This window comes from Patiria miniata, unplaced genomic scaffold, assembly GCF_015706575.1.
Source record: "Patiria miniata isolate m_02_andy unplaced genomic scaffold, ASM1570657v1 HiC_scaffold_2, whole genome shotgun sequence".
NCBI lineage: Eukaryota > Metazoa > Echinodermata > Asteroidea > Valvatida > Asterinidae > Patiria > Patiria miniata.
This window is the reverse complement of record NW_024037058.1, coordinates 6,916,432-6,944,101: the sequence shown is the minus strand read 5'-3', so window position 1 is coordinate 6,944,101 and position 27,670 is coordinate 6,916,432. Positions and strand designations below refer to the sequence as shown.

Below are 27,670 nucleotides of genomic sequence, written 5' to 3'. Positions count from 1 at the left end.
CCATTAATATATCACACGTTTGGTGAGAATTAATAAAATCAAAAATTGACCAAACATTAACCTTTACATATATGAACTAAAAAATATTGAACTAATCCATTGATAGTTTGTAAGTGGATAAACTTATTTTTCCACATTCAGTTTCATCATGAACTTCTTCAGACTGGTTTAATACATGTACTGCTCATGTTGCATCGGAGAAGGAAACTGATGTACAAATTGGTAGTTAAATGTCTGCACAGATTCCTATGCCAATTGTGGTTGCAATGTCAAGCTTATTATCAACTAAACATACCTGAATGATGTCAGAAGATATTTCTGCAATCAATTGGCAGTTTGATGAAGAAACTGCTGGAATACTATTTTGCAGCAACTAATGATGACTGGTTCTCACTCTCTGGATTGACTTGAATGCCTGTAGGGTGTAGCATTGCTCAATGCCTGTAAATTCCCAATTCTATAAATACACCAGACTGCAGTGGATCACAGGTCACACAGTTGAACTTGCATTGCCTAGTCAACAGGTATTGTTATTTTCTGAACCACTTCAAAGGCCCAGTTTCTGGTAACAATAGATTTACCTAGGGCCTGTTCCAGTCACTGTGTTACACTGAAGCGGAAACGTGAATTTAACACATGTAATATGTTGAACTGTACATGTAGGCCTACATGTACATGTTTGTACATTTGGATGAAATTTCTGTAGCAAAGGGAATGTATGCAAATGTATGCATGACACTGTACAGAACATACAAGTTAGTTATTCCTGTCAGTCCCATTTGAAAATCTTTAAACCTAAATACAGCATAATGTATGGTGTCTTATACACGTGATATTCCTTTTCACATCTCTAAAGGAATGTTCATGATTATTTGAAGACTGTTAACAGTGTCTATACTGCATGAATAATTACAATTCAGAAATTTGATATGGGATCGCAATATGAGATATTTGTGAAGTTTTTCAAAAATGCTTTTAAAGTAACAGATTTTCCCAAAGAAGCATTGTTTCTTTTGGTGTCAACCTTGCAAAGTAAACAAAAACATGTAAATAATCCTTTTAAAGGTTTCTCGCATCGAAAGTGAGTTCATTATGGGTGATGCGTGTACTGCACATGGACTGCAAAATGCAGCCTGTGCCCCAGTGTGTAATGTGTTGGCCATACATGTACATAGCACCCGAGGCCAAATGCAGCCCTTGGGTGTTAAAAACGTCATATCCCACACAGTGGCGTGTCCAGCTTTTTATGTTGGGGGGCAACCGCACTCACACATCCCCCAACACTTGGCCTTCGTAAAATCAAAAAAAGGGGGGGGGGCGCGGGCTGGTACCCATTATCCAAATGGGGGCGCTCTTCAAAACTGACCATTATTATGCATACTGGAAAATATATGCTGATTTTCATGGCTCATTGTAATGATTTTTGAGCTTGGTTTCTTTTTTTTCGTGTCAGAACTCTCTAACCATTTATGGAAATAGTTACTAAAAAAATATCTTTCAAAAAATCCGCTAGGGGCAGGGGACAAGGTGCCCCCATCCCCTCCCCTCCCCTCCCTTCCCCCTCCCCTCGTGATACACCACTGCTCGCACATCACATTAGTCAACAATTGTTAATTGTAATTGAAGTCCGAGCTAGAAAGAGAAAAAGTATTGTAACATGTGTTGTCAATTTGTTTACTTTAAACTTCAGGTGCTAAATGAAATGTCAGTGGCAGTCAACTGTGAGGAAGCCAAGAAACCTGTCTGCAAAAACAAGAACAGATTCCCCAATGTACTTCCATGTACAGGTAAGTTCATTTTGTAGAAGTTAGTATACTTTTCAAAAGACTGTTAAGTTGGAAAGTGGCCTCTTGAGGCAAACACCTGTCGGCACACTCACACTGCATTGTGAATTGTTCTAAATTGTAGGATTAATAGGTGCTAAGGTAGTTTATGTAATATCTCCTTGCACAGCAAGAGAGATTTGGTGATTATTATGCAAAACAAGACTGCATCTTGACCTCGAGATTCTGACCATTCATCAGTGGGTACCTTCTATATCGGGTCTTTGGTTTTGTCATGTACATCTAGTAACACGACTATACTTTTATGTTATAAATTGTGTTAACAAAAACAGCCTGTGTCAAAACGTTCTGTGACTTCGAATGATCATCACATAATATTTGAAATAACGCGCTTAATGTGAATGCCCACATGTGCATGTTAACAGTTTTAAAACCCAATGTTGGGTTTTATTGGATCTTTGTGTCCGTTGCTGTATTACAAAAACGTGGCATCAAAATTGACCAATGAACAGCTACGTCCGAATTTCAGAATGAAATGATGTCATGTCGACTCCAATTGGCTGGCGCACTGGGTCGCATACATTGGCAGGCTTAGATATATCAGACGTTTGACCAGAGACAGAGAGGGTGATACAATGGGCGATACTCAGACTAGTGTTAAGGCTTCATTCCTACAAAACCATTTTGTATTTCAATTTATTCAGAAAAGAGTGGACTGCAACATTAGGCAATAAATGGGGGTGATACCATTCAAATCTTTATTGGTTCGTAACTAGTTTTAATTGTAAATATGTAAGGGACTGTTAAACCTGATATGATGTTTAAATTGCATATTTCTGTGTACCTTTCAAAGGTGTAACTATGAGGCACGTGTCTCCCCCCCCCTCCCCCACCCCCACTCCATTTGAAATCTTGAATTGCTCACAACAAATGTACATGTATACGTTACCTTCCTTGCCCCCCCCTCCCACCTTTCCAACAAAATTGGTGAACCCCCAGCTACCCCCTAGAAGCTTAACCCTAGTTACGCAGCTGGTACCTTTAGAAAGTTCCAGATCACGTATGTTTCACTCCCATAGAATGTGCGATACTTATAAGTTATGTATAGGTGCAATGCAAACTTGACTGCGCCCTCGGCAACCATACTATGTCGGCCCTGGCATCCAGGGGCTTCCTCTTGTTAGATGTCAGGTGTCTTGTTAACTGTTTTACATGTGTAATGTAAAGAATTATTTACTTTAAACATTTTGGTTGTATAAAGCATGCCCTAAAAATGCTATTGTTAGCAATTCATTTTGGGTAAAAAATTCCAAGTGGTGGTTTTTCCCTTGTCACAAGCAGTTGCTAAGGTATCACAAAATTCTGAGTTTGGCTCAAGTTCATGACATTTGAATTTTTCGCAGGGCAATAAAATACTTAACGTAAAGCCACGAGGCAATCTTTAACATGCAATAGATTTCTTTTGGCTACATTTTTTTGTTTAGATAACAATGAACACTTTTAAAAGCTGACAAAACAGTATTGTTTCAATGTTTATTTTTTGCTCGCGATACGTGGTACCAGACATCAACAAACCTGACTAGTTTTCTAAGAACGTAGTTACATGCTCAATATTTGAGAGCATTTAGACAATTTTGATATTCAAATGCGGCCAATCAAGAGATAAAAGACATCAAGCGAAAATTTGTTCACAAATCTGATTACTTGATAATCCTCTCTACCAATATGTACAAGTATAAATGTTGGGGAAACCTCTGAAATTATGTTTTTGTCGAAGACAAAATGGCCCTAAATGTTAGCAAACAACATCTGAGAAAAGATGGTTGTTTCATGAAATCACTGTTGAGCTATGTTCTCAGAAAACGTTTTTAAAAATTTCGACAAAATATACAGTGAATAAACTAACTAGTGATACAATAACAACGGCTTCCAAATTAAGTGGTCTATAAATGATAAAATACAAAGATATCTTTTTGAGTCGCATCATCGGTGTAAAATAGGCAGCCCTCATTATGTATGCAAACAAACCCTAGGAGCAGAGTTGTAACATGCCCATCAGTAGAAAATGCAGCTGAAACGTATGTGAGATGCTGATTGGTAAAATAACAGACTTTGGTTCTTTGCTGAAATGCCATTGTTGTCATGGAAGCTGCGTTCTCTTGGAGAGATATTCTGTAATTAAAGCAAATGCTCATTGCTTCATTTAGACTACTTGGTCTATCAGCATTTAGCAAACCAATACTTATTCAAAGAAGCAAAAGCCTCAATCATTTATGGAATAAACTAAACTATTATTGTAATGATACGAAACCTCTCAAAAGTAGGTCATTCTATACATTTAGGGTCCAAAGTCTGACATTTTTCCTGTCCCTGTAACCTCTGAAATTTATCATTTGCCATTCAGGTGGCATTAAAAATGACTTCAAACTAATTAATATTTGTTGGGTAGGTCATTTGATTCACAGAAGCATTCTTGGACGAATAGTACACACATAAGGGAGTGCATTTTCTATTTCAAAATCGTAGATGCCAGACATAAAGGGACAGGAAAAAGTGAACCCCAAATTCATAGAATGTTCCAATGCATTTTCTATTATAGTATTTAAAAACGCCATTTAAAAAAGGCATACAAACAAGATTTCAATTTACAAATGTACATCCATCATACCAACCACATTTGCAAACATCCATGTATCATTGCAGTAGAATGCACAAGGTTTTCATTTTCAACTTGGTTGTTAATGTAATGAAACTAATATTAATTTGATGAGGCACTCAGAAAGCACTGTGAAAGAGACAACCAAGGGATTGCATATGATTTACTTGTAAACTATCGCTTTAGTTCAAAATCACACATATTATATCCGGTTGATTTTGAGTATTTACCTTTGTCTCATGTACATGTAAGTGCAAAGTTTTTCTCATTCCAAAATAAGTTTCATTCATTTAATCTCAACAATTTTTCCAATAATTGAAAAATTGAATAACAAATTTCAAGGAAATATTTACATTTTATACAGGAGTAGGGTTATAGCTTACACTTAGAAAAAAAAAATCATGCATTGACTTTGCATTTGCTGAGACGAATTGAAATTGATCTGCCATCTCTTGGTAATACTTTCACTCCCGTTGGTAATATTTTTTAAATGTACACTCTGCCCTATTTGCAAACAATGTGAAGGGGCATTCCTTTGCTCTCATTATTGGGCCACCAGATCTAGGACTTTATAGGAAGTAGGCTGGGTGTTGAAGTCCAAGATTTTCCAAAGGGGAAGTGGTTGAGGTATTAGAGTCAACACATACAGAGACCAAAGACCTTAGCAATAAACCAAATATACAGTATTGTAGAAAGTTGTTTAAGGGAATGAACTTTAAAGTTCTTTGTCAGTGATAACAATGATCAATGTCCGATGGAAGTGGTTGGTGGATACACTGGATAGCCCCAGCTTAATTAATCTGTCCTTACACTCGGTGATAGATCTGTACGGACTCTCCTGCAGCCACTACCAGATCACCACCTGATGTGAATGTGATGCCACGTGGAGCACCACATCCCTTGATCACACATCCAATGTACTTGCCATCAGGACTGTACTGCAGAATATCACCTGTTGGATGTCCATACACAGCAACATAGATGCTGCCATCACTGTCACAGCACACACCAGAGGACAACCCATCCCTCTGCATGTTGCTGGTCATGTCAACTGAGAATACACTGGCACCATAGTAGTCTACACATACCAATCTTTCATTTAATCCTGTTGTGTAGATAAGGCAGTGATTGTACATTGTTAGATGATCCTCAATCTTTGGAGCAGGCAGTCTCCTGATGAGGGATCCATCTGGGTTGTGTAGAGATATCTCATTCTTGCCATCATAACCCACTGCTATCAGATTGCTGTCATCCACTGCAAGGCATGTTGGTTGGATGTACCCTCCACCTGGTGTGAACTGATGGAGGAGCTGATGTTGCTTGTTGAAGACCTTGACTACTCGACCATCTAGAGCAAGGAGCTTGTCATCCATGCTCACTGCAATACACCTTAAATCAGTGAGGCCATTGATTTTAAGCCTTTGTGGGATAGGATGTGGTGTATGTTGACTATTGGTCAGTGATACTGTGAATAATACATTAATCCAAGTGGTTAATACTATGTTATTGTCAGAGAGTGCTGACACATGTCGTAACATGTTATTTCCTAATTCAAAGTTCTTGAATTCAGTCTTCAGTTCCCATTTCTTTTTCACACATGATCTTGCAGGTCTTGGTGATTGCTTTTCTGCAGCCTTTGTCTCTTCCTCCAGAATGAGTCTCCCAAGTGACCTCTTACCTTCTTCAAAGTCCATGAAGCTCAACTTGTCAGGAACTTGCTGTGGCTGTTTCCCTGTCAGTTCACTGAGGTTATGCAAGAGCTTCTGCTCAAGTTCAAGAATCTCATAGCAACTTGCTTGATTCATGAGTTGTTTCACCTCCTCCAGCTTGTGCTCTGTCTGTGTCACCTCTTTCCTGTTGTTAGCTTGAGCAGCTTCAAATGTTCTGACTCTGTCCTTATAAATCCTGTCCGTCTCTCGCTTTAATTTCTGTTCTTCCTTTTGGATCTTTGCAACCTCCTCTTGGATCTTTGTAATCTCCTGGTGAGCTTTTTCTGAGATTTTCTTGTGAGTGTTGGCAAACATGTTGTCCAAATCCTTGCGAGATTTAGACATCTCCTTGATAGTGGTGATCAATTCAGTTTTTGTGCTCTCACTTTTTTGGACCATTTCTGTGACCTTCTTCTTACATTTCTCTGCAGCCTCAGGTAATCCAGTGAGTGAGTGTTTGGCATGATCAAGTACAGAGCAAGTTGTGCATATGACTTGCTCACATGAGTTGCAGTACACATTGAGATTCTGATCTGGATGCTTGCCACATTTGGGAACTTCATCTCTTAGTTTACTCTTATAAACAATTTGTCCTGATTGAAGTTGAGCCAGTGTGTAGATTTTGTGAGATTTCATCAAAGTCATACGTCCATGTGCCTTTTGACATTCATGACATAAGAAATGATCACAGTCCGTGCATCTTGAAATAGCCTGATTCCCCTCATCACAGTTTTGACATTTGATCTCTGACCCTTGACCTTCCAGTAGCTTTTCCTGCATTGTAACTTCCTCCACCAGGGCACTGAATGCAAAGTTATTAGGGAGGTCAGCAACCCCAGACCCTTTCAACATGGTTTCACATCTGCACAGAGGACATGTCAGTTTTGTACCACTAGGATCTTGGCTCTGTCTGAGCTTTTGGAGGCATTGCAGGCAAAAACTATGCAAACAGTCCAGCAGTTTGGGCTGCCTGAAACGGTTGGTGCAGATGGAGCATTCCAGATGATCCACACTAATCTTTTCCAACACTGATTGAGCTGTAACATTAGATGCCATCTTCACCGTTGGACTTGGTACGATAGGAACGACCTTTAACCTACAAATGAAGCACATTAAGTAAAAGGTTTTGGAATTACTTGTATTTCAACTTCAAATGATCATTTGGTTGAAATAAGCTACATGTAAAGTTTAAAACATTTTTTTCAAGTAGAGTATTCATAAACTTGAAGGTTTATTCACATACTATATGCTTGATTCAAACCTGATGTTACATGTAGTTAATTTTGTCCAAAAGAAAATAGCCATTTGTATAATAGGGTGGCCATGTTTATGAAAGAGCATACTTTGTCCTGAAAATGTAACATTAAAGAATTCCTTTCAGCTGTTATCTGGGACATTTTCTGCACCTAATGTAAGTTGTAATAAAGTTCATAACCAGTCAAAACAAAAGTTGGTGGCAAGTACAGTTTGTTTGATAAATAGTTTGTGAGTTAACCCGACAAAGAATTACTTTTCATTGACTTGATGAGGACATGGCTACAGGTCTGAATGAAACAGTTCACAACAAAATTGAAATTTATTTCTAACACTGGGTTTTGCCCTAAACACTGTGTACTCAGTGTAAAAAGTTTGTAAAAATAGCAGTCCCACATCCCTCCGTAAAAATGACCTCCATAAAATAGAAAATTAAGGTAAAGGGTGCTTTTCAAACCGCATGATCATAGACAATATGTGGCACTTTTCAGGGTGGAACAATTGGCGATAGTCGCACGAAATTCCAAAAAGGGCACTCATAAAAGGCCGCTGGTAACAAAAAGGCACTTGTTTTTTAAAAAGGGCACTCTTTACAAATATTGTGGGGGGGGGGTAAGCACTGGTGTAAAAAGGGCACTTGTTTACAAAAGGGCAGTCTTATCACTCCACCTTTGAGCTTGACTGGGTCATCTGGGTGGTTTGAGTCGAGGTGAGCAGGAGTCTGCAACCAATTATTGTCTGCACCAAAGAAAAAAACATATTTAAGTACTTTAACTGGCGAATATTTTAATGCATAGACTCGTCCCAAAAAAAACACTTTTATTTAGGAAAAGTGCCCTAATTTCATAAAAAAAAGACTTGTCTTCACACCAGTTTTACCTTTTTGCTGTTTTAGTATTATTATTTTGTGATTCACTAAGGCCAAACAAAAAAAATGGTGTGTTTATGGTAACGGTCTGAAAAAAATCCAGGTAGGTAGGTAGAGAAATAATTTTATTTTCTAATTTTTTTTAATTTCAGTTCTGCATGCTCATGCGTATTCTTTCCGAAAATATTTCTATAAAAACATTATTCAAGCATTCAAGATATTTAATCGATACATTTCATTCCAGATTAATTCGTACCATCCCAAGCTTCACCCCAGGATTTTTTCAAACCTGTGGGGGAAGTTTTGCTGTGGTTCAACAACCTGCGAAGGCATGGCGTGGGGTTCGGGGCCTGTTTTTAAAGGGCTCGAACATTTTTGAGAGATCTTGTAGGCCCCTATTTTTGTAATTAAAGAAAAAAAATCAAAATTGTTAACTTTAATAAAAAATCAACATTTCCCAAACTGTGTTAAAGCTTCCCGTGAACTAGAAAAGTATAGATTACATTTACAAGTAAGTTTCAAATTAAGAAATTAAGGTGAAGAAAAAAAATCCTTTTGCTTCCGATTACATGCCTTTCAAAATAGCATCAATAGGTCGGAAAACTTATTTGGCCAATTTTTTTGGGGTGCTGATTAATGGAGCATCATAATAATATTAGTATAGAGCAAGGTATCATATTTATTTTGTGCCTGGATTATTTTCATTTGCACCACGAGAATGATCAAGACCGGCCATTAAAAGTGATTAAAACTTGCCTCAAATAATTAAAAATGTTTTGAGGTGGGTGATTCCACGCTTAATCACGGCCGCTGGCGCCGCCGACTTTCAGTCTGGCCGGCCGTACATCACCCCGTGCTCACAGCGTAGTATTACTATCAGTGTGCATTACTGCTCTGTGTACGGCCCATCCCACGTGGCCAAAATCTTGCACTACTGCAGAAACACGCTATGATGTTACGTCACAAGTTCAAGCTTTGCAGTGTCGTCATTTTATTGGAACACACATACACAGAAAATAAAGATCACGTTCTGAGAATTAATTTGCAGAAATTCTCTTTCTCCATCGATGTTTGTTTGGTATTTTTACGATCCAACTTCAGCCGATGGCACTTCATCATCATGCTTGGTATCGGTACGACTTTTGTATAGGCAGTAGTCACTGGTTCCGGTCCTTCATCATAGCATTGATTCTGTTAGCACGCAAAGGGAACCAGTGTACCATGCTGTATGCGCTGCATGCCTGTCAGCTGGTGGTCGACAGAACCCGTCATCGTGTGCATTTTGATCAAACATGCATCAGAAAAAAAGGATTTTTGTCAAGATTTGCATGTAAAGATGAAACAACGGCATACTTATATTATAGATTATATTGTGCATTTTAATGGCGTGTATAATAATTGTATTGTGTGTATCGGGGGCTGAAAAATGTGACTGTAATTTCATCGGGCCGATTCGCAGTACGCACGTTTGAACGTACGTGGGGAGAACCTTGCCGGCCATCGGCTAGGCGTACCAGTTCACCCCGATGCGTTTGTGCAAAAGTAATCGTACTTCATGTAGTTTGAGAATTCAAGTTTTGAGATCGTCGCGATTTTCGCACGTTTAACACAGGTATGTTTGTGTCAAATCATGGTCATTTCCAAGTGTGGAAAATGGTTTATGTTCGTGGCAAATAATTAAAAGTACTTGAAATGTTTGAAATTTGTTTATTTAAAATGATCAATATCAACCTTCAAAATGGCAATAAAAAGTTTGAGGTTGGCAATTTGGCTGAAAAAATTCCAGGTCCGTCGGGTTACCGTAAACACACCATTTTTTTTGTTTGGCCTAAGCTATACCTGTGCCGAATCTTCTTAAAGGTCTAACACTTGTTTTGTAAGACTACATGTAAACTTGAACAAGCAATGCGCATCACTTATTTCTGTCGTGAATTCAAGAAGGCTTTAGGCCTATGTATTCCACAACAAATTTGACGGATCCACCTGAATTTCCAGTAAATATGTACAAATACTGAGTTTGCATGTACATAGATGTACTTCATACGAGATAATGTGATGCTGCTGATTTGTAACAAATAGACTTACAGGTAGACCCATTAAAAATCTTACCTACGGCAATGGTTGAAATGAACAAAGATGGCGATCTACTGTACATATACGCCCCTCTGTATCAACACAGACCATGTCACATGATGTTGAGTTCAGTCATTTGCAGTCCCTGGAGTCCACTTATGTAGCGCTGTGGTACGTGCTGTACGAGTAAAATCAAACACAGCATGCAACTGTTTTCTACATCAAACAGATCCAAAGGTCTATAGGCTGTTAATATTAACAATTTGCCAGACAGGTTTATCAGAATAGTAAACAGAAAGAAGCCACTAGGGTCAAGCTGAATTTCATGGCAAATGACATTTGTTGTAGATATCTTTTGATATGTCGCAATTCAGGAAACTCAAGTCTGTAGTAAAGACAAAAGTAAACTAATAAGAAAGAGCTACATGAAATGAACCGACAGTAAATAGTTTTGGAATCTAGTTTTGCTTTGTGGGTTGTTTTTTGTTTACTATTTTTATATTTGTCCACATTTTAGCAAGTGTGCAATTGGTGTTTTACATTACACTCAATGGCACTGCGCTTGGATAGTTTATCTAAGTTATATTCATCATAACTAAAGTTGTTATTTCTTTCAGTGATTCAGCATCAGTGCTTCATTACAAAATGTCCAAAACTCACATTTTTAATGCTTTCTCTTTTATCAGTAAGCTACATGCATCCCAATTATTAAGTTCATGCAGAACTAAATTTAAATATTCATTCATATTTTGTGCCTTCCGTAGGCTGATTGGTCCATTGCTGAGATGAATGCTGAGATTAGAGAGATCAAGCCACGCCCACCTCTACACATCACAGACTGATAAACAGGTAACACAACATCAATATGTGGTGTCAGTCTATTTGAAATCTGTATATGGTTGCTCAAGAAGGCCAGCACCCGATTTCATAAAACTCTTCATAAGTAACGAAGCATCGCAGCGCTGCTACGCGTCGTATCCTTATGATGCATCGCAGCTGCGACGCGTCCTGCAATCCATTTCACAAAACACGTCGTTAGTGCGAAGCGTGTAGGTTTATTTATAGTACAACTCGGTCACTGTTTTATGTATTAAGTCGGCGTACAGTAAATAGACGTCTGATATTCAACAAAGAGTCGTCAGATCTCAGCTCAAAATTTGTTAAAATGTAAAACATAATGGCGATCGTGCAATGCAATTTTGAAGGAAAACAAACTCTCAGTATACTGTATAGCTCAGCTACTTTGAAATTTCAACTGCAATATTCTAGTGTAATTCATAAATATTCAATGAATGTTCTATTTACAACTTTACACATATTGCCTCGGTATTATAATGTCGTTTTTGTAATATTTATGGCATGAAAATGGCTAAGAAAGGGACTCTTCTTATTTTGCGATGACAACTAGACATGTTGTAACTTGCGACGTGTTTTAAGCCATTGTCAAGGAACTTACGAAGCGTTCAACACATCGCAACTTTCGTGAAATGGATGATACGATGCATCGCGAGTTGCGACATGTTACACGTCGTAACTCGAGTTGCGCTTCGTGAAATCGGGTGCAGGGCAGTGATGCAAGTTTTCAGGATATAGCCTGAAGTCAGGCTTTTTTCTTATTTTGGAAAAACAAACTCAGGCATTCCGTCCCTTCACAGGCCAGAAATATAAATCATCATCGCCATGCTATAGCTTGATACATGATTGTATGAATTGTAAGTTCAAAGTAGACATACATATCATGTACACATGTGTGGTATTGCAATGTGTTTACAGTGTGTTGCCATTCCTTGTTCAACCCCTGTTACCTGTGACTGAACTTGTAAAGGGACGTGTGATTTACTAATAAAAGGACATGTGATCTTGCTTGTAATCTTGCTTGTAATTGAGGGTCGAGTTGAAGCCTTGGGCTTATAAATATGACCCATCGAATCTTGGTCAGAACTAATCTGATCTTATCTGAAAGAGGGCATGGTTGCAGAATAGAAATAACACAAACTAATAGCACATGATGAGATATAATCAATGATTAATATCTTGGAGTGAATTTGCACTCGTGGAACTTCCAAACATTACTTGCTTTTAAAAGAACTTGTTCCCATTTTCTTTTCATCCTCCATTTTTTTCTCTCCAAAATCTAAACAATGAATTGACCAAGGGAGTTTCCCTTGATTTGTGATATTTCTGGAAAAAAAAAAATTCATAGTCAATGTGAAGCATTTCAAGAATTCTACCGGAACATTATCTGGCACAACTATACTTCATAATAATGTTATATTTCATGAGTACTGTGCTATCTGAGAGTGCTTTGGAAAAAATTCACATGTTTACTCACGTTGGATTCGAACCCATGACCTCCTGCTATCAGAGTATAAAATGAAATAGCAGAAAATACAAATCCACTTGTTGCAAAATAAAACAACTACAAAATGAATAGTTTCATTCTACAAAACTTGCAACAAACTGCAAACAGCTTTGTTAATGTAGGGATCTGGGAATTCCCCTTTAAGAAGTTACGTACGCGCCATAAGCATGATGACGTCACTGACTCGTGGTTGCTAAGTGCGTTCGGCAACTACATAGTTACAACAAAAACGTTCTTATAATTTCTCAAACTTTATTCTTACTATTTTATTGGGCATGTATAAGTTGGCAAAATACATTTATAGTTTTCTCATAATATTAGATCACTCCTGAAATATGATATTTTACTAAAGTAAATCTGGGTTTTTGTGCTTCGGACTTCTTCGGGCTTTTCCGGGAGTAAGTGGCCTACGTGCAGGATTGGCACGTCCTGTTCCTTTTTCTTCGGACCATGCCGTTGCATGATGTGAGCCAAATTCACATCAAAAACCATCTTTTGCGAGCTAAAATCTGAAGGCCCATATCTGAACAGCCCACCAACTGAAGTGAAGTGCTGTATAGCTGCTTTTGGAGTCATTTAAGGGAAAGATTTGAAGACGTCGGGGTGAGAATTTAAGGCATTTCTTTCGACACATTTTGTACCGAAATTGTAAACAAACTGAAGGTACATGTACGTGTATTGTACGTATAGTGTGTACGCTGTGACATGCAAACTTTAATACACAGCGTCTGCTTTTCTATTTCATTGTACAGGGTTTTTATATTCCATTGAAATATTGTATCTCAACTGGATCATCAATAAATCAACCAATCAACTAATGACAGAAACCGATGATGATTGTCCACGCTTGGTGATTGCCTCCCATCCTCCTTAACTGGTGGACGAGTCTCCCCCCTCTGAATAAGACAGCAGGGCCGACCACTACATTAATAACTTGTGTTTCTTTAATTTTTTTAATATTGCTCTGTTGTTTTAGGATTTCATTCACAAGCTGGTGGTGCATGAGATCCGTGTCTCATGGACAAGGTTCAACAGAGATGCGGTGCTGGGACTCTATGACACCTACAACAAGTCACAGGTAAACAGTGCCATTCAGCGTGCAGGCCTAAACAATGTGGCTCGTGTTAAAAATCAAAAGTTCTCATTGGTAACTTGGGGGCAGTATTTTAAAAAAATGCCATTTTTTCCTACAGCTGGTCGGCCGACCGGTGTTGGAAATTGATAAAAAAAATACCACTTCTTGAAAATGACAATTCAGTAAGGTATAATTTTCATAATAATTTGGTAGTTTTGGGTTTGTGATGTTTGCAAGTCTTGTATATTCCCTTTAAGGCTTCATGTACATTGCAGGGAAATAAAAAAAGTGGTGGTACTCTAAGATGTAACAAATTTTTATTTCCCCAATGCTAATTCCATTTCAAAAATACATTTTCTCTGTCTTGCTTTGGAAGTGATCAGTTGAGCTGGAGAACAGCCAAGTCATGCCGAAAGGCTGCGAAGCATCAGGCTATGTCATCGTCTGCGCGTCTAGTGCCCAGATCATACAGTGTTCCCACTAACCAGCCTGGAGGGAAGGGTACCTGACTAAGAAGACCAGCTGGGTGGGCAAGCTGGATGGACTGCAGGTTAGAAGACTTTGAGCTCATCAATTAGAAGTGTTGCCCTTACTTCCATTGCTTTGTGCATCTCATGCAGCATACTGTATATAGTGGAATGTTTGGATAGTTTCTAAATTGGATGACTCCTAAACTGTTGGCTGTTTTGGCAACTTGCTGAAACAGCTATTTTTGTTCTTTCATTGAGATTGTGAAATTTAAGACAATCTACTTGTTAGTTTTCTGTGTCACATTCGGAAACTTTTCTAGACCTGAAGTCAAACAAGGTTTCACTCCTTTAAACTGTTAATGAAACCAGTGACTTTCTCTCTTGTCTTTAGTTGTTATATAGTGCACAATTATTCGTGACTCGCATTGACTCCAGCTAAATATTTGACGTACTCAACTCGACTCAAACCTTCTTGACCTAATGACTTGACTCGACTTGAGTCACTTCTTTAAAATGACTTGACTCAACTTGAGTCACTTCCATGAAATAATTCGACTCAACTTGGGTCACACAAAACAGTGACTCATTACAACTCTGCTGAGGAATGACAAGGCGATACCAATGCGGAAGATAATAAATTATAAAATGAGTCCTTGGCATTGTCAGCAGCAGCCTTTGTATAATGTTGGCTAAATGTTAAAACATGTGAACACTGCATAAAAGCTCTGCAAAAAATGCTTACAAAAATAAACATGCATGACCATTATTACAGTATTATATTAGTAAAATGTGATGTTTTATCCTTCCCCCCAGGCCAGGCCCATGTCCCTGAAAGCGATAACGATAATTCCAGCTCCTGGGGTTCCGACACCAACATCCCCTCTAGAAGGACCAAGACCGCGTGGTCAGCAACGCCGAGATGTGACACATGACGCTCACCAGACCGGCCAAGGTTGGTGCTTATTGGGTCAGTCGACCGAACACCATTACCACACTGCAAAAACAGATAGACAAGCAAGACCCTGTGGAGGAATTCAAGGTGACTTTGGGGTAAAACTTTGGTTCAGTGAATATTTCAAGAACTCACAACTTTAAAAAGTCTCAAAAAATTTCATGAATGTCTGTAGTCTATAGAACTTCAAGTGAGGTTATCAGGTCTTCCTTTTTTGTATCTGCAAAGCAGAGTACCAGGGATTTTCCTTAGCGGTCGCCCGCTCGCCAAATGCGAGTGAAAACAGCGGCGGGCGAGTCAAAACCCTCCTCTCAGTAGTCCGACGGGCGAGTCAAAAAACTGTTTAAAAAAAATTAAAATAACGAAGTTTTCCCTACAGTATTTTTCAATCAATCAAAATAAAAAGTTAAGGGTGATACAACACATGAATACTTTTGCCACGCCGACCGAAATAAAAACATCGGTAGTTCGAATTCGTATCACTCCATGTATATTCGCAGTGCGCTGTGCATTGAAATCCCAACGACGAACATGAGGCGAATCAACTTGTATTTGCCATTACACATTGTGCACACATGCAGCGCACGTGATTTACTTCGTCTGCTGCACTACTAGTCCACACGGTACGGACGTACGTACGTACGTTAACATTGTATTCTTATCATACAACGTGGTGAGGAGAAAACTTTCATGACAGTTTCACTGCCAAAACTTGTGCCCGAACGGATTCTTGGGATGATTTCTTGAACACTATCAAACGAATGTACCGAAAAGATGAGGACGATATGAGATTCGAGGGGCCTATTTTGAATGTAAAGACTAGTGAATGTAAAGTGGACCGTGCTCCGGAAAACGTTATGGATTGACGTGACCAGCGTAAGTTCGTGGGTCGCCCGCCCGCAGCGCTTCTTGGCTAGGCACGCTGATTGCATCATTCTTCGCTAGAAATGCATGGCGCGCGCGAGAGATGTTTTTTTGAAAATACTGGCCTTCTCACTCATTTTCAAACAAGTTAACACAGTTCAGTTACTAACTTGGTAAACTCCCATTAATACCACGACTGTGTGCAATGTTTTCTTGTTCCTCAAGATAACGCTTTTTTAGTTCGTGTTTTATCAAAACATGTCGGAAATAGAACACCTAAAGCCTTTAGTTCGGAACGAAGCACACTGCATAAATTTTGATTATAACTTCTCCCCCTATTTGATTCCTGTTAATTAAAGCCTTGCTCTATGTTAAAGCATGAACGATTAAATAAACATTGACATCACTTAAAAAGGAACTACATGCAATATTATGTACATGATTCAGATAATTGCCGATTGTATTCGTATTGCATAATTTATCATGTTTATTATCAAAAATGTTATCAAAAATGCTTATGGTGATTTGATTGAAAGTTACTATTAAAACATGTGGGCTAGTGAAAAAGGTTGCGGGCCAGTGAAAACTCTGGTTTACTGGCCCGGCCGGCCAGTAAAGGAAAAAGTTAAGGAAAACCCCTGAGAATACAAGGGATTTATTTCAACCAATTGTTACCAACAACAAACCAAATTTTGCACTCCATCAGCAATAGCTTAATTTATTACCAGACAGTTTTGCCAAACATGTTTCGTTGAGTCAGTGAAATGTGACTCACCAGTGACATGTCCCCGATGTCAAGTCTCAGTCATGAGTTGAGTCATGAGAGCAGAGTTTGAGTCATCATCCATTGTAACTTGAAGTTAAGGCTGAGAATTTGCAGTGCAAGTCAAACTCAAGTCAGAGTCACAGACTCGGTTCTATATTTCTGCCATACTGGTGTATGGCTATGTTGTTCATGCGCTTGCTGAAGAATGAATATGCAAACTATTAAGTCAGCCAAAGATAACTTGATTCGTAATTGAAGTCTGAGCTGGAGAGAGAACAAGCAATGTAATGAGTGTTGTCTGTCAATTTGTTCACTTTGAAATGTAGGTGCTATATGAAATGTCAGTGGCAGTCAACTGTGAGGAAGCCATGAAACCTGTCTGCAAAAACAAGAACAGATTCCCCAATGCACTTCCATGTACAGGTAAGTTCATTTGTAGAAATTACTATACTTTTGGCCTCTTGAGGCAAACGCTTGTTGGCACACACCCACTGCATTGTGAATTGTTCTCAATTGTAGGGGGATGGGTGCTAAGGTAGTCTATGTAATATCCCCTTGTACAGCGAGGATCTATGATATCCGAGAGATTCGTCGATTATTCTGCAAAACAAGACTGCGTCTAATTGACCTCGAGACCATTCAGCAGGCGCCTTCTATACTGGTTCTTAAACCCGTTGTCATGTACATCTAGTAAAACCTAGACACGACATCTAAAATGCTTTAACGTTGTGAATTATATTAGCAAATTAGGCTGTGTCACATGGGCTGTAACGATATGTTACGTGATGCTAAGGATGTGATGTTTACATGTTCAATTAACGAAAACAATTGCAAATCCGTTTGCCTATTTTCCAAAACATGTAGAATCAAACCTGAAATATGAAAAAAAATTACCTTCGTTTATGCAAGCTGCCTTTAACTTGTACATAAATAAATTTATTTTACAAATTAACATTGTTTTTAATCTCATTTAATCTACAACGTATTAGAAGAACCGCACAACTTGATTACATTCTGGGTAGTTGAGTTTGTACATGTACAAATGTATGTTTTCAATAGCTGCCCGCTATAATCTATTGGGCCAAACATACACAATATAAACAGTTTACTGTTGAGATGTTTCCAATGCTCCAGTGTTTCCCCTAAACTACTGTAAATCTGAGTGTGTCTTGACCTTTTCCACACAAGGAAACGCCGATAACATTCCATTTTCATTGTATCCACCTTTTCAATAGAAACTACTTTTCTAAAGTCTTTGAAAAATCAAAAGCCCATGAAAAATAAAATTATCACTTTAGTTACAAGAACCTTCTATTCTAACCCTAGTTATGCCGCTGGTATCTTTAGAAAGTTCCAGATGCTGATTGGTAAAATAACAGACATTGGATCTTTGCCGAAATGCCATTGTTGTCATGTAAGCTGCGTTCCCTTGGTGAGATATTCTGTAATTAAAGCAAATGCTCATTGCTTCATTTAGACTACTTGGTCTATCAGCATGTAACAAACCAATGTTTAGTCGAAGAAGCAAAAGCCTCATTCATTTATGGAATAAACTAAACTATTATTGTAATGATATGGAACCTCTCACAAGTAGGTCATTCTTCACATTTAGGGTCCAAAGTCGGACATTTTTCCTGTCCCTGCACATCCGAAATTTATCATTTGCCATTCACTGCAATTAAAAATGACTTCAAACTAATTAATATTTGTTGGGTAGGTCATTTGATGCACAGAAGCATTCTTGGAGGAAGAGTACACACACAAAGGAGTGCATCTTCTATTACAAAATCGTAGATGTCAGATGCACAGGGACAGGAAAAAGTGGACCCCAAAGTTATAGAATGTTCCAAATGCATCTTGAATTGTAGAATTAAAAAAAAATTACATTTAAGAAAAAACAACAACCAAGATTTAACTTTACAAATGTACATCCATCATACTTACTTCATTTACAAACATCCATGTATCATTGCAGTAGAATACACAAGGTTTTCATTTCAACTTGGTTGTAAATGTAATGAAACTAATATTAATTTGATGAGGCACTCTGAAAGCACTGTGAAAGAGACAACCAAGGGATTGCATATGATTTACTTTTAAACTATCGCTTGAGTTCAAAATCACACGTATTTCATCCAGTTGCTTTTGAGTACATGGAGGTGCAAAATCTTTTTCATTCAAAAATAAGTTGCATTAATTTAAACTCAACAATTTTCCCAATAATTGAAAAATCGAATGACAAAATTTAAGGAAATATTTACATTTTATACAGGAGTAGGGTTATATCTTATACTTGGAATACACATCATGCATTGACTTTGTATTCGCTGAGACAAATCGGAGAAAATTGAACTAAATTGCCTTTCGTGGTAATACCTTCCCCCTCATTGATAATACTTTCAAAATGTACACTGCGTTATTTGCAAACAATGTGAAGGGTCATTCCTTTGCTCTCATTATTGGACCACCAGATCTAGCATTTTATAGGAAGTAGGCTTAAAGTCTAAGAGTCATGTATACAAACACCAAAGACCTTAGAAATAAACCAAACATACAGTATTATCGAATGTTGTATTGAGGGAATGAACTTTAATGTTCTTTTTCAAAACAATGTTCGATGTCTGATGGAAGTGTTTGGTGGATACGCTGGATAGCCCCAGTTTAATTAATTCTGTCCTTACACTCGGTGATAGACCTTTACAGACTGTCCTACAGCCACTACCAGATCACCATCCGATGTGAATGCGATGCCCCGTGGATAATCACATTCCTTGATCACACATCCAATGTACTTGCCATCAGGACTGTAATGCAGAATATCACCTGTGGGAAGTCCGAACACAGCAACATAGATGCTGCCATCACTGTCACAGCACACACCAGTAGGGCCCCAACCCCCCTGCATGTTGCTGGACATGTCAACTGAGAATACACTGGCACCATAGTAGTCTACACATACCAACCTTTTGGTCACGTCTGTTGTGTAGATTATGCGGTGATTGTACATTGTTAGATAATCCTCAATCTTTGGAGCAGGCAGTCTCCTGATGAGGGATCCATCTGGGTTGTGTAGAGATATCTCCTTCTTGCCTGTATAACCCACTGCTATCAGATTGCTGTCATCCACTGCAAGGCATGTTGGTTGGCTGTACCCTCTACCTGGTGTGAACTGATGGAGGAGCTGATGTTGCTTGTTGAAGACCTTGACTACTCGACCATCTAGAGCAAGGAGCTTGTCATCCATGCTCACTGCAATACACCTTAAATCAGTGAGGCCATTGATTTGAAGCCTTTGTGGGATAGGATGTGGTGTATGTTGACTATTGGTCAGTGATACCGTGAATAATGCATTAATCCAAGTGGTTAATACTATGTTATTGTCAGAGAGTGCTGACACATGTCGTAGCGTGTTATTTCCTAATTCAAAGTTCTTGAATTCAGTCTTCAGTTCCCATTTCTTTTTCACACATGATCTTGCAGGTCTTGGTGATTGCTTTTCTGCAGCCTTTGTCTCTTCCTCCAGAATGAGTCTCCCAAGTGACCTCTTACCTTCTTCAAAGTCCATGAAGCTCAACTTGTCAGGAACTTGCTGTGGCTGTTTCCCTGTCAGTTCACTGAGGTTATGCAAGAGCTTCTGCTCAAGTTCAAGAATCTCATAGCAACTTGCTTGATTCATGAGTTGTTTCACCTCCTCCAGCTTGTGCTCTGTCTGTGTCACCTCTTTCCTGTTGTTAGCTTGAGCAGCTTCAAATGTTCTGACTCTGTCCTTATAAATCCTGTCCGTCTCTTGCTTTAATTTCTGTTCTTCCTTTTGGATCTTTGCAACCTCCTCTTGGATCTTTGTAATCTCCTGTTGAGCCTTTTCTGAGATTTTCTTGTGAGTGTTGGCAAACATGTTGTCCAAATCCTTGCGAGATTTAGACATCTCCTTGATAGTGGTGATCAATTCAGTTTTTGTGCTCTCACTTTTTTGGACCATTTCTGTGACCTTCTTCTTACATTTCTCTGCAGCCTCAGGTAATCCAGTGAGTGAGTGTTTGGCATGATCAAGTACAGAGCAAGTTGTACATATGACTTGCTCACATGAGTTGCAGTACACATTGAGATTCTGATCTGGATGCTTGCCACATTTGGGAACTTCATCTCTTAGTTTACTCTTATAAACAATTTGTCCTGATTGAAGTTGAGCCAGTGTGTAGATTTTGTGAGATTTCATCAAAGTCATACGTCCATGTGCCTTTTGACATTCTTGACACAGGAAATGATCACAGTCCATGCATCTTGAAATAGCCTGATTCTTCTCATCACAGGCTTGACATTTAATCTCTGACCCTTGACCTTCCAGTAGCTTTTCCTGCATTGTAACTTCCTCCACCAGGGCACTGAATGCAAAGTTATTAGGGAGATCAGCAACCCCAGACCCTTTCAACATGGTTTCACTTCTGCAGAGAGGACATGTCAGCTTTGTGCCACTAGGATCTTGGCTCTGTCTGAGCTCTTGGAGGCATTGCAGGCAAAAACTATGCAAACAGTCCAGCAGTTTGGGCTGCCTGAAACGGTTGGTGCAGATGGAGCATTCCAGATGATCCACACTAATCTTCTCCAACACTGATTTGACGGTAACATTAGATGCCATCTTCACTGTTGTGCTTGATGTGAAAGGAGAGACCTTTAATCTACAAATGAAGCACATTAAGTAAAATGTTTGTAATTACATATATTTGAACTTCAGATGATAATTTGGTTGAAATACATGTAAGTAAGATGCAAAGTTGAAATTTTTTTGTCAAGTAGAGTATTCATAAAATTGAAGGTTTATTACATGCTTGATTCAAACTTGATGCTAGTTATATTTTTTTCCAGAAGACAATAGCAATTAGTTACAACAAAATGTGTAACAGGGGCATAGCAAGGTCATTTTGATTTTTTTTGGGGGGGGGTTAAAAATTTTTTGAAAAGGGTACTTTTTTCTCCTACACATAGTGGGGGGGGGGGGGGGGGGCTGGTATCATCTTATGATGTGGGCGCTGTTCAAAACCAAAGAGTTTGCACACTCGGACAACATATAGCACTTTTTAGGGCAATACATGTGCTAAAGTAAAAAAGATAAAAGGCACTCGTAAAGGCCGCTGACACACAAAACACATTACTTTTTGTCAAAAGGGCACTTATTAATAAGAATAAGGGCACTCTTCACAAATATTGGGGGGGGGGGGTAAGCGCTGGTAAAAAAAAAAGGGCATTTCAATGGAAAAGGCAGTCAATACGAATTTTTTTTGGGGGGGGGGAATTAATAACACCCTAACTAATCTCCCTCCCCCTTGTTGGCTATACCTATGTGTAATAGGGTTACCTTTTTAATGTAAGAACATATTTTGTACTAAAAATTTTGTGCAATCATGGACAATATGTGGCACTTTTTTGGGTAGCACAATTGCTGACAGCTGCATGAAATTCCAAACAGCTAGGCACTCGTAAAAGGCTGCTGGTAACAAAAAGGACACTCTGGTTTAACAAAAGGGCACTTGTTTTTAAAATAGGCCAGTCTTACTGTTTAATACTCAGGTGGGACTCGAACCCAGTACCTCCTGTTTAGTGCAGACGTCTTATCACTCCACCTCTGAGCTTGCCTGGTCAGCTGGGTGGTTTGAATCGGGGTGGGCAGAAGACTGCAGCCAAATATTGTCTGCACCGAAAAAACACACCATATTTCAAGTTCTTTAACTGGCCCATATTTCAATTGTAGACTTGTCAAAAAAGTCCACTTTTCTGCAAGAAAAGTGCACTAATTTAAAAAAAAAAAAGGCTTACCTTCAAATCGGGTTTATTTTTTGTTGTTTTATTATTATTTTGTGATTTACTAAGCTACACTTGTGCCGAATCTTCTTAAAGGTCTAACACTTATTTTGTAAGAGACTACATGTAAGTACAAACAATGCGCTTCACTTATTTCTGTCATGAATATAAGGAGATTCATGTATTCCACATGTCTGTATTCTAACAGGTTTGACGGATCCACCTGAATTTCCAGTAAATACGTATACACTTGTAATTGGCAAATACTGAGTTTACATACATGTACTTCATATGAGATAATGTGTTGCTGTGGATTTATATCAGATGTATCCTTACAGGTAGACCCACTAAATAAAAATCTTACCTTCAGGTACACATGAAATGAGCCATTGATATCTGCCCATTCTGATGTCACTTACGGCAATGGTTGAAATGAACAAAGATGGCGATCTATGTATACGCCCCTCTGTATCAACACAGCCCATGTCACCTGATTTTGAGTACACTCATTGGCAGTCCCTGGTTCCACTTATGTAGCGCTTTGGTACGTGCTCAAAGTAAAATCAAATACAGTGTTTTATATCAAATGGATCCAAAGGTGTTGGGCCGGTAATATTTGCAGTACCAGTACCCAAATTCCGATAACGTAGCACTGTGGTACGTGCTCATAGTAAAATCAAATGCAGTGTTTTATCTCAAATGGATCCAAAGGTTCTGATCTGGTAATATTTGCAGTCCCCAGATTCCACTTATGTTGAGCTTTGGTACGTGCTCATAGTGAAATCAAATGCAGCATGCTGACTGTGTTTTATATCTAATGGATCCAAAGGTCCTGGGCTGGCAATATGACAGACAGGTGTATCAGAAAGGTAAACATAAAGAAGCCACAGGGTCAATTACCTGATGCAGTTATTCTAGCTGACTCTTATTGCAGATGACACCTGTTTTAATATCCTTTGATATGTTTCCAGTCAGGATATTCACAAGGGCGTCAATGGCTTCTCAAAGGTCGGGGGGGGGGGGGGCATATCTTGAACAGAGTTAATGCGAGCGCAAAGCCCTAACAGCATGGAGTCTAGGGCTCGCTTAAGGGCCCCGGGAAATGTTGCAGTCTAGACGCTCTGTGGTGTGATCTGAGGCAATTTCTGACCACTTCAACAAATTTTTGAAGAGCAAAATAATCATCTTTTAAACATTATTTTTGAGTTTGAAGTCATCAGCTATTTTGAGCTATAGGATCATTATGTTGGCAACAATTTTAATTCTGGGACGAATAAAGTGGGGGTAGGGACACAAACGATATGATATCCCCCGACTTTAAAAAGTGGGAAGGGGGACTTGTCCCCCATCCCCCACCAATTGACGCCCATGGATACTCAAGTCTGTTGTGTAGACAAATATAAACAAATAAAAAGAGTTAAAAAATGAACCGACAGTAATTGGTTTTGGATCGTAGTTTTGTTTTGTTGTGGGTTTTATTTTCCTTCACTTTCTTTTTATTTATCTGCATTTTAGCTCGTGTGAAGTTGGTCTTTTACATGCATGTATAGCAATCAACAGCACAATGCTTGCATACAGTGTAGTTCATTTAAATTATATTCATCATAACAAAACTTGTTATTTCTTTCAGTGATTCAGCTTCAGCAGTGCTTTGTTACAAAATTTCCAAAACTCACATTTTTAAGGCTTTCTCTTTTATTGCATCCCAGTTCAGTTCATTCGGCACTATTTTTGAATATTCATTTATATTTTGTGCCCTCCATAGGCTGATTGGTCCATTGCTGAGATGAATGCTGAGATGGGGGAGAGCCACGCCCACCTCTACACATCACAGACTGATGAACAGGTAACACAACATCAATATGTGGTGTCAGTCTATTTGAAATCTGTATGTACTCAAAAAGGGCGGGGCGTAGAGTCATAAGAGTAAGAAAGGTTCTGTCATTCAGGCATTTTTTTTGCTTGAAGCAACAAAGGGCTCAAAATCTGCCGACGGATGTTTAACAGCTAACCTGAAAACATTTTAGCTCAGTAATTGCTGTACATTCCAAGGAACCAATATACTGGGATCTCGATTTCAAATCAAAAGTTGCAGAGTCACATGTTGAATTGCGCCCAAAATCAGCATCCGGGACATGTTCTCATTCAGCCCATTGCAGCAACGGTGTGTGCTTGTGCGTCATGTCAGTGCTTGCACGCACCCATTCACAGATTCTTCAAATAACAAACCTTACTACTCACTGGATGTATCTTTGGAAATTGCCTTCCTTCACTTTTTTTTCTGAAAATGACAGGACACCAGAAATAATATTTTCACAGGGAGTTTATTGCCATTACTATATTTAAAGCAAGTAAGCTTTCCTCAATAATTTTGTCAGTTACTCTTTGGATAGCTGCAAATGATCTACTCTACCTTTAATTCCCCCATAGACGAAGCACACAAACATACATGTACATGCGAGTACTGTTCTCAACAACAGATTGAGGACTTCAATACATAGTCTTGCAGTCCTCACACGGTATGTAATTTACGCACTGGTCCTCACACAGAGCATGCTTATTCCTTTTCATTTGAATGTCCATAAGATTCATTTGGCTGCTTGGCTTATAGCATGAGTGTAATCATTGTGGGGGTAGTAGTACAATGCACATAATCCTTTGCAAATAATTTCTTAATAATAAGGGCCCATTCAGTGTATTTTTTTTAGTGCAATCATTGAAAATGCACCTTTATGTCCCATTTAACCTTTTTCCTTTTTCATTATGCCAGGATATTTCCAAGGGTATTTCGGTGATTTTTGCTTTTATGCTAATGCAAATTTCTGTATTCATTAGCAAAACTGTGATGATTCATTCTGGGCGAAGATCTCAATGTTACATCTATTTCAGCACAAAAAGTTGCTAGAATTTGGAAAGTTTGCTAGCGTAAATGTTCATTTCTTTGGTGATTTCTTTGGTGATTTGTTGTGTCAGTACATGGTAGTAAGCCAATGAACAAACCTTTCCCACAAATATTTCAATGAGCAAGGAATTTTGTGAAATGCCTATAAGAAGTGCATCTTTCATTAAAAAGGGATGCAAAATAGATAATTCATTGAAGAGGAGTAGAAAGTTGCACAAAATGTGTTCATGAACTAATTTCATCACAAATGTCCTTTCAAGAATTGCCACAAGTTGTCTGCGTGCTGCAGCTAGTATGGTGGTTTGATTGCGACAGTTGCTTTATCCGAGAAGTTGATCTTTTATGGATTTTTTTCTTTCTTAACATTTCAGGAAGCCATGGCCTGGATGCAACACATGCGCTTTGACTTGGAGCTTTCAAGCATTGAAGGAACCATATGCAGCTACAGAACTCACTCAGGATGTGGGCCAATCTCATAGCCTAGACTTGAATCAAGTCGTTAATTGGCCGGGTTTGGTTTGCCTGCACCATGGCATACCGTTCTGTACCAGCGGCGTTGACTACCTCATAACGTCCCGGCGTTGACTACCACATAATGTCCTGGGGTTATGTGAAGTGCGTGGTATAATAACACGCAGGAACGATTCCTGCATCCTTGACCTCATATGTGTGTACGTTGATTCCAATTACAAACTTGAATAATCTGCAACCCCATTGTACACAAGGCATGGACGTGCTACCAAAATTGAATGGAGCACTCTGATTGGCTGTGAATCAGGAGGATATGAATATTCATATTCACCTGACATTTATGCATCTGGGTGCACATGTGACCCTCCCATGGATGTCATATTTCACTGACGTGCGTGAACTTATGTGGGGAATGCAGCACTAATTCCTGGGTCGTTTGGAATCCGTGCAACATTATTAAAAAAAAAACCAAGAATTGGACACTTCCTCAGCAATGCAGCAATACAGTGTTGGAATTCTGTATCTGATGGCTCTAAAGACCATGAAAACTTCAGCAACGCATTGTCAAGGTATAAAATGCAAAGCTGAAAATATAATTTATAAAATATGTTATTATTTTAGGCCTGGCAAATGGACTGATGATCACAGTGATTGCCGTTACCGCTGCTTAGTCCTCCTCATTATTGTCGTCATCCTCATCACTCTGGTCATCAGAAAGGTCAAGGGTAAGAGGACAAGGAGCCAGTTTTCCTACCAGATGACTATCCCCCCCCCCTCCCCCCTCCCCGCCCCAGAACCAGTGCTCCCAGGATCAGCCCCGCAACATCAGTGACGACAATTGGTACGCTGCTGTAAGCGGGGCCACAGTAGAGTCCACCATCAGTGTCAGTGATGACAATTGTTGGCACTGCTGTGTAAGGGGCTTGGGGCAGGGCCACGGCAAAGTCCACCATCAACTATTTCAATCCAGTCTACAAGACCTCGCTCGATTGGTCCCCGCCTTTGAATCCGGTCTCGTTTGAGTTTCCCCCACCCCAAGCTGGAGGTAGTGATTTGGAGAAGTGGAATAAGTTGACCAGGCTATGACCCCCTGCATGGGCTGCTGCCATCTTGAAATCGTTGTGTGCCAAGGAAAATGACGTAAGCAGCCCAGGCCTACAAAATGCACTTTTGGAGATAATCGAGTTGAAAGGTTTTGTGCTCCAATTTCTGAATGAAAAATCACATCAGGCTGAAATTTGGGCCCATTGAAGTTGTTAATAATTAAAATCATATTGTGCATTTATATTTCAAAATATTACTTAATTTTGAAGTTATTCAAATGTTTCTGCTTACGACCTGTTACCGGGAACTCCATCTGCCCTAAATGTGAACTCGTCCTGCATCAAACTTGTGCTTATGCGGCATGTGGAATCCTAAGGTCCTTTTGCTGGGAACAAACTTGGCTTTGCGTATCCATTTAAGTGAGACGTTAGCGTACTTGGAACTCTTTTTGTTACATTATTATCACACGCTTACGACCTTTTGTTGGGCACATATAATGAAAACCTCCTTCCGTCGTTTGTTTACTGTTAATTACATCAGAATGACGTAGGCCCTTGAGACAATATGTATATCAAATGAAAGATATTTCCAAGCTTTGTCGATTACCCAAAAAAACGGAATTTG

The 27,670-nt window shown here is 39.0% G+C and overlaps 3 protein-coding genes and 1 long non-coding RNA gene across 9 annotated transcripts; 2 read left to right on the top strand and 2 right to left on the bottom strand.

Annotated features, from left to right (window-relative positions):
- The first annotated feature begins 1,725 nt into the window (after window positions 1-1,725).
- Window positions 1,726-26,617, top strand: LOC119726204. Of its 6 annotated transcripts, none has more exons than XR_005270805.1 (6): window positions 1,727-1,787; window positions 11,109-11,193; window positions 13,683-13,784; window positions 14,165-14,331; window positions 15,065-15,301; window positions 17,160-17,187. XR_005270805.1 is itself a non-coding variant. In XM_038197805.1 (4 exons), the coding sequence occupies exons 1-4, from the start codon at window positions 1,770-1,772 to the stop codon at window positions 26,114-26,116; spliced, it is 402 nt and encodes a 133-aa protein (XP_038053733.1). In that variant the 5' UTR covers window positions 1,728-1,769; the 3' UTR covers window positions 26,117-26,617. The 6 variants fall into 6 exon arrangements, 1 of the variants encoding a protein (XP_038053733.1); XR_005270804.1 differs by having other exon boundaries at window positions 1,728-1,787; window positions 15,065-15,290; window positions 17,160-17,222; XR_005270807.1 differs by having other exon boundaries at window positions 1,729-1,787; window positions 13,698-13,784; window positions 15,065-15,290; window positions 17,160-17,222.
- LOC119726202 (tripartite motif-containing protein 42-like) lies at window positions 4,163-8,530 on the bottom strand. The gene is given in 2 exon segments (XM_038197803.1): window positions 4,163-7,205; window positions 8,504-8,530. Coding segments are annotated over 2 exon segments (1,986 nt in total). The 3' UTR covers window positions 4,163-5,246.
- Window positions 13,105-13,639, top strand: LOC119726206. The gene is made up of 2 exons (XR_005270809.1): window positions 13,105-13,309; window positions 13,459-13,639. It is a non-coding gene; the product is annotated as an uncharacterized LOC119726206 (long non-coding RNA).
- LOC119726203 (E3 ubiquitin-protein ligase TRIM71-like) lies at window positions 19,401-21,469 on the bottom strand. Its single transcript, XM_038197804.1, has one exon. It carries the CDS (start codon window positions 21,467-21,469, stop codon window positions 19,511-19,513), a length of 1,959 nt encoding a protein of 652 aa, XP_038053732.1. The 3' UTR covers window positions 19,401-19,510.
- Window positions 26,618-27,670: the final 1,053 nt, after the last annotated feature.

Coding starts and splice junctions, on each gene's coding strand:
- LOC119726204 (XM_038197805.1), top strand. Junction 24,476..25,059: donor CATCACAGACTGATGAACAG/GTAACACAACAT, acceptor ATTCCCCCATAG/ACGAAGCACACAAACATACA. Junction 25,149..25,902: donor AGTCTTGCAGTCCTCACACG/GTATGTAATTTA, acceptor TTAACATTTCAG/GAAGCCATGGCCTGGATGCA.
- LOC119726203 (XM_038197804.1), bottom strand. CDS start 21,469: ATGGCATCTAATGTTACCGTCAAATCAGTGTTGGAGAAGATTAGTGTG.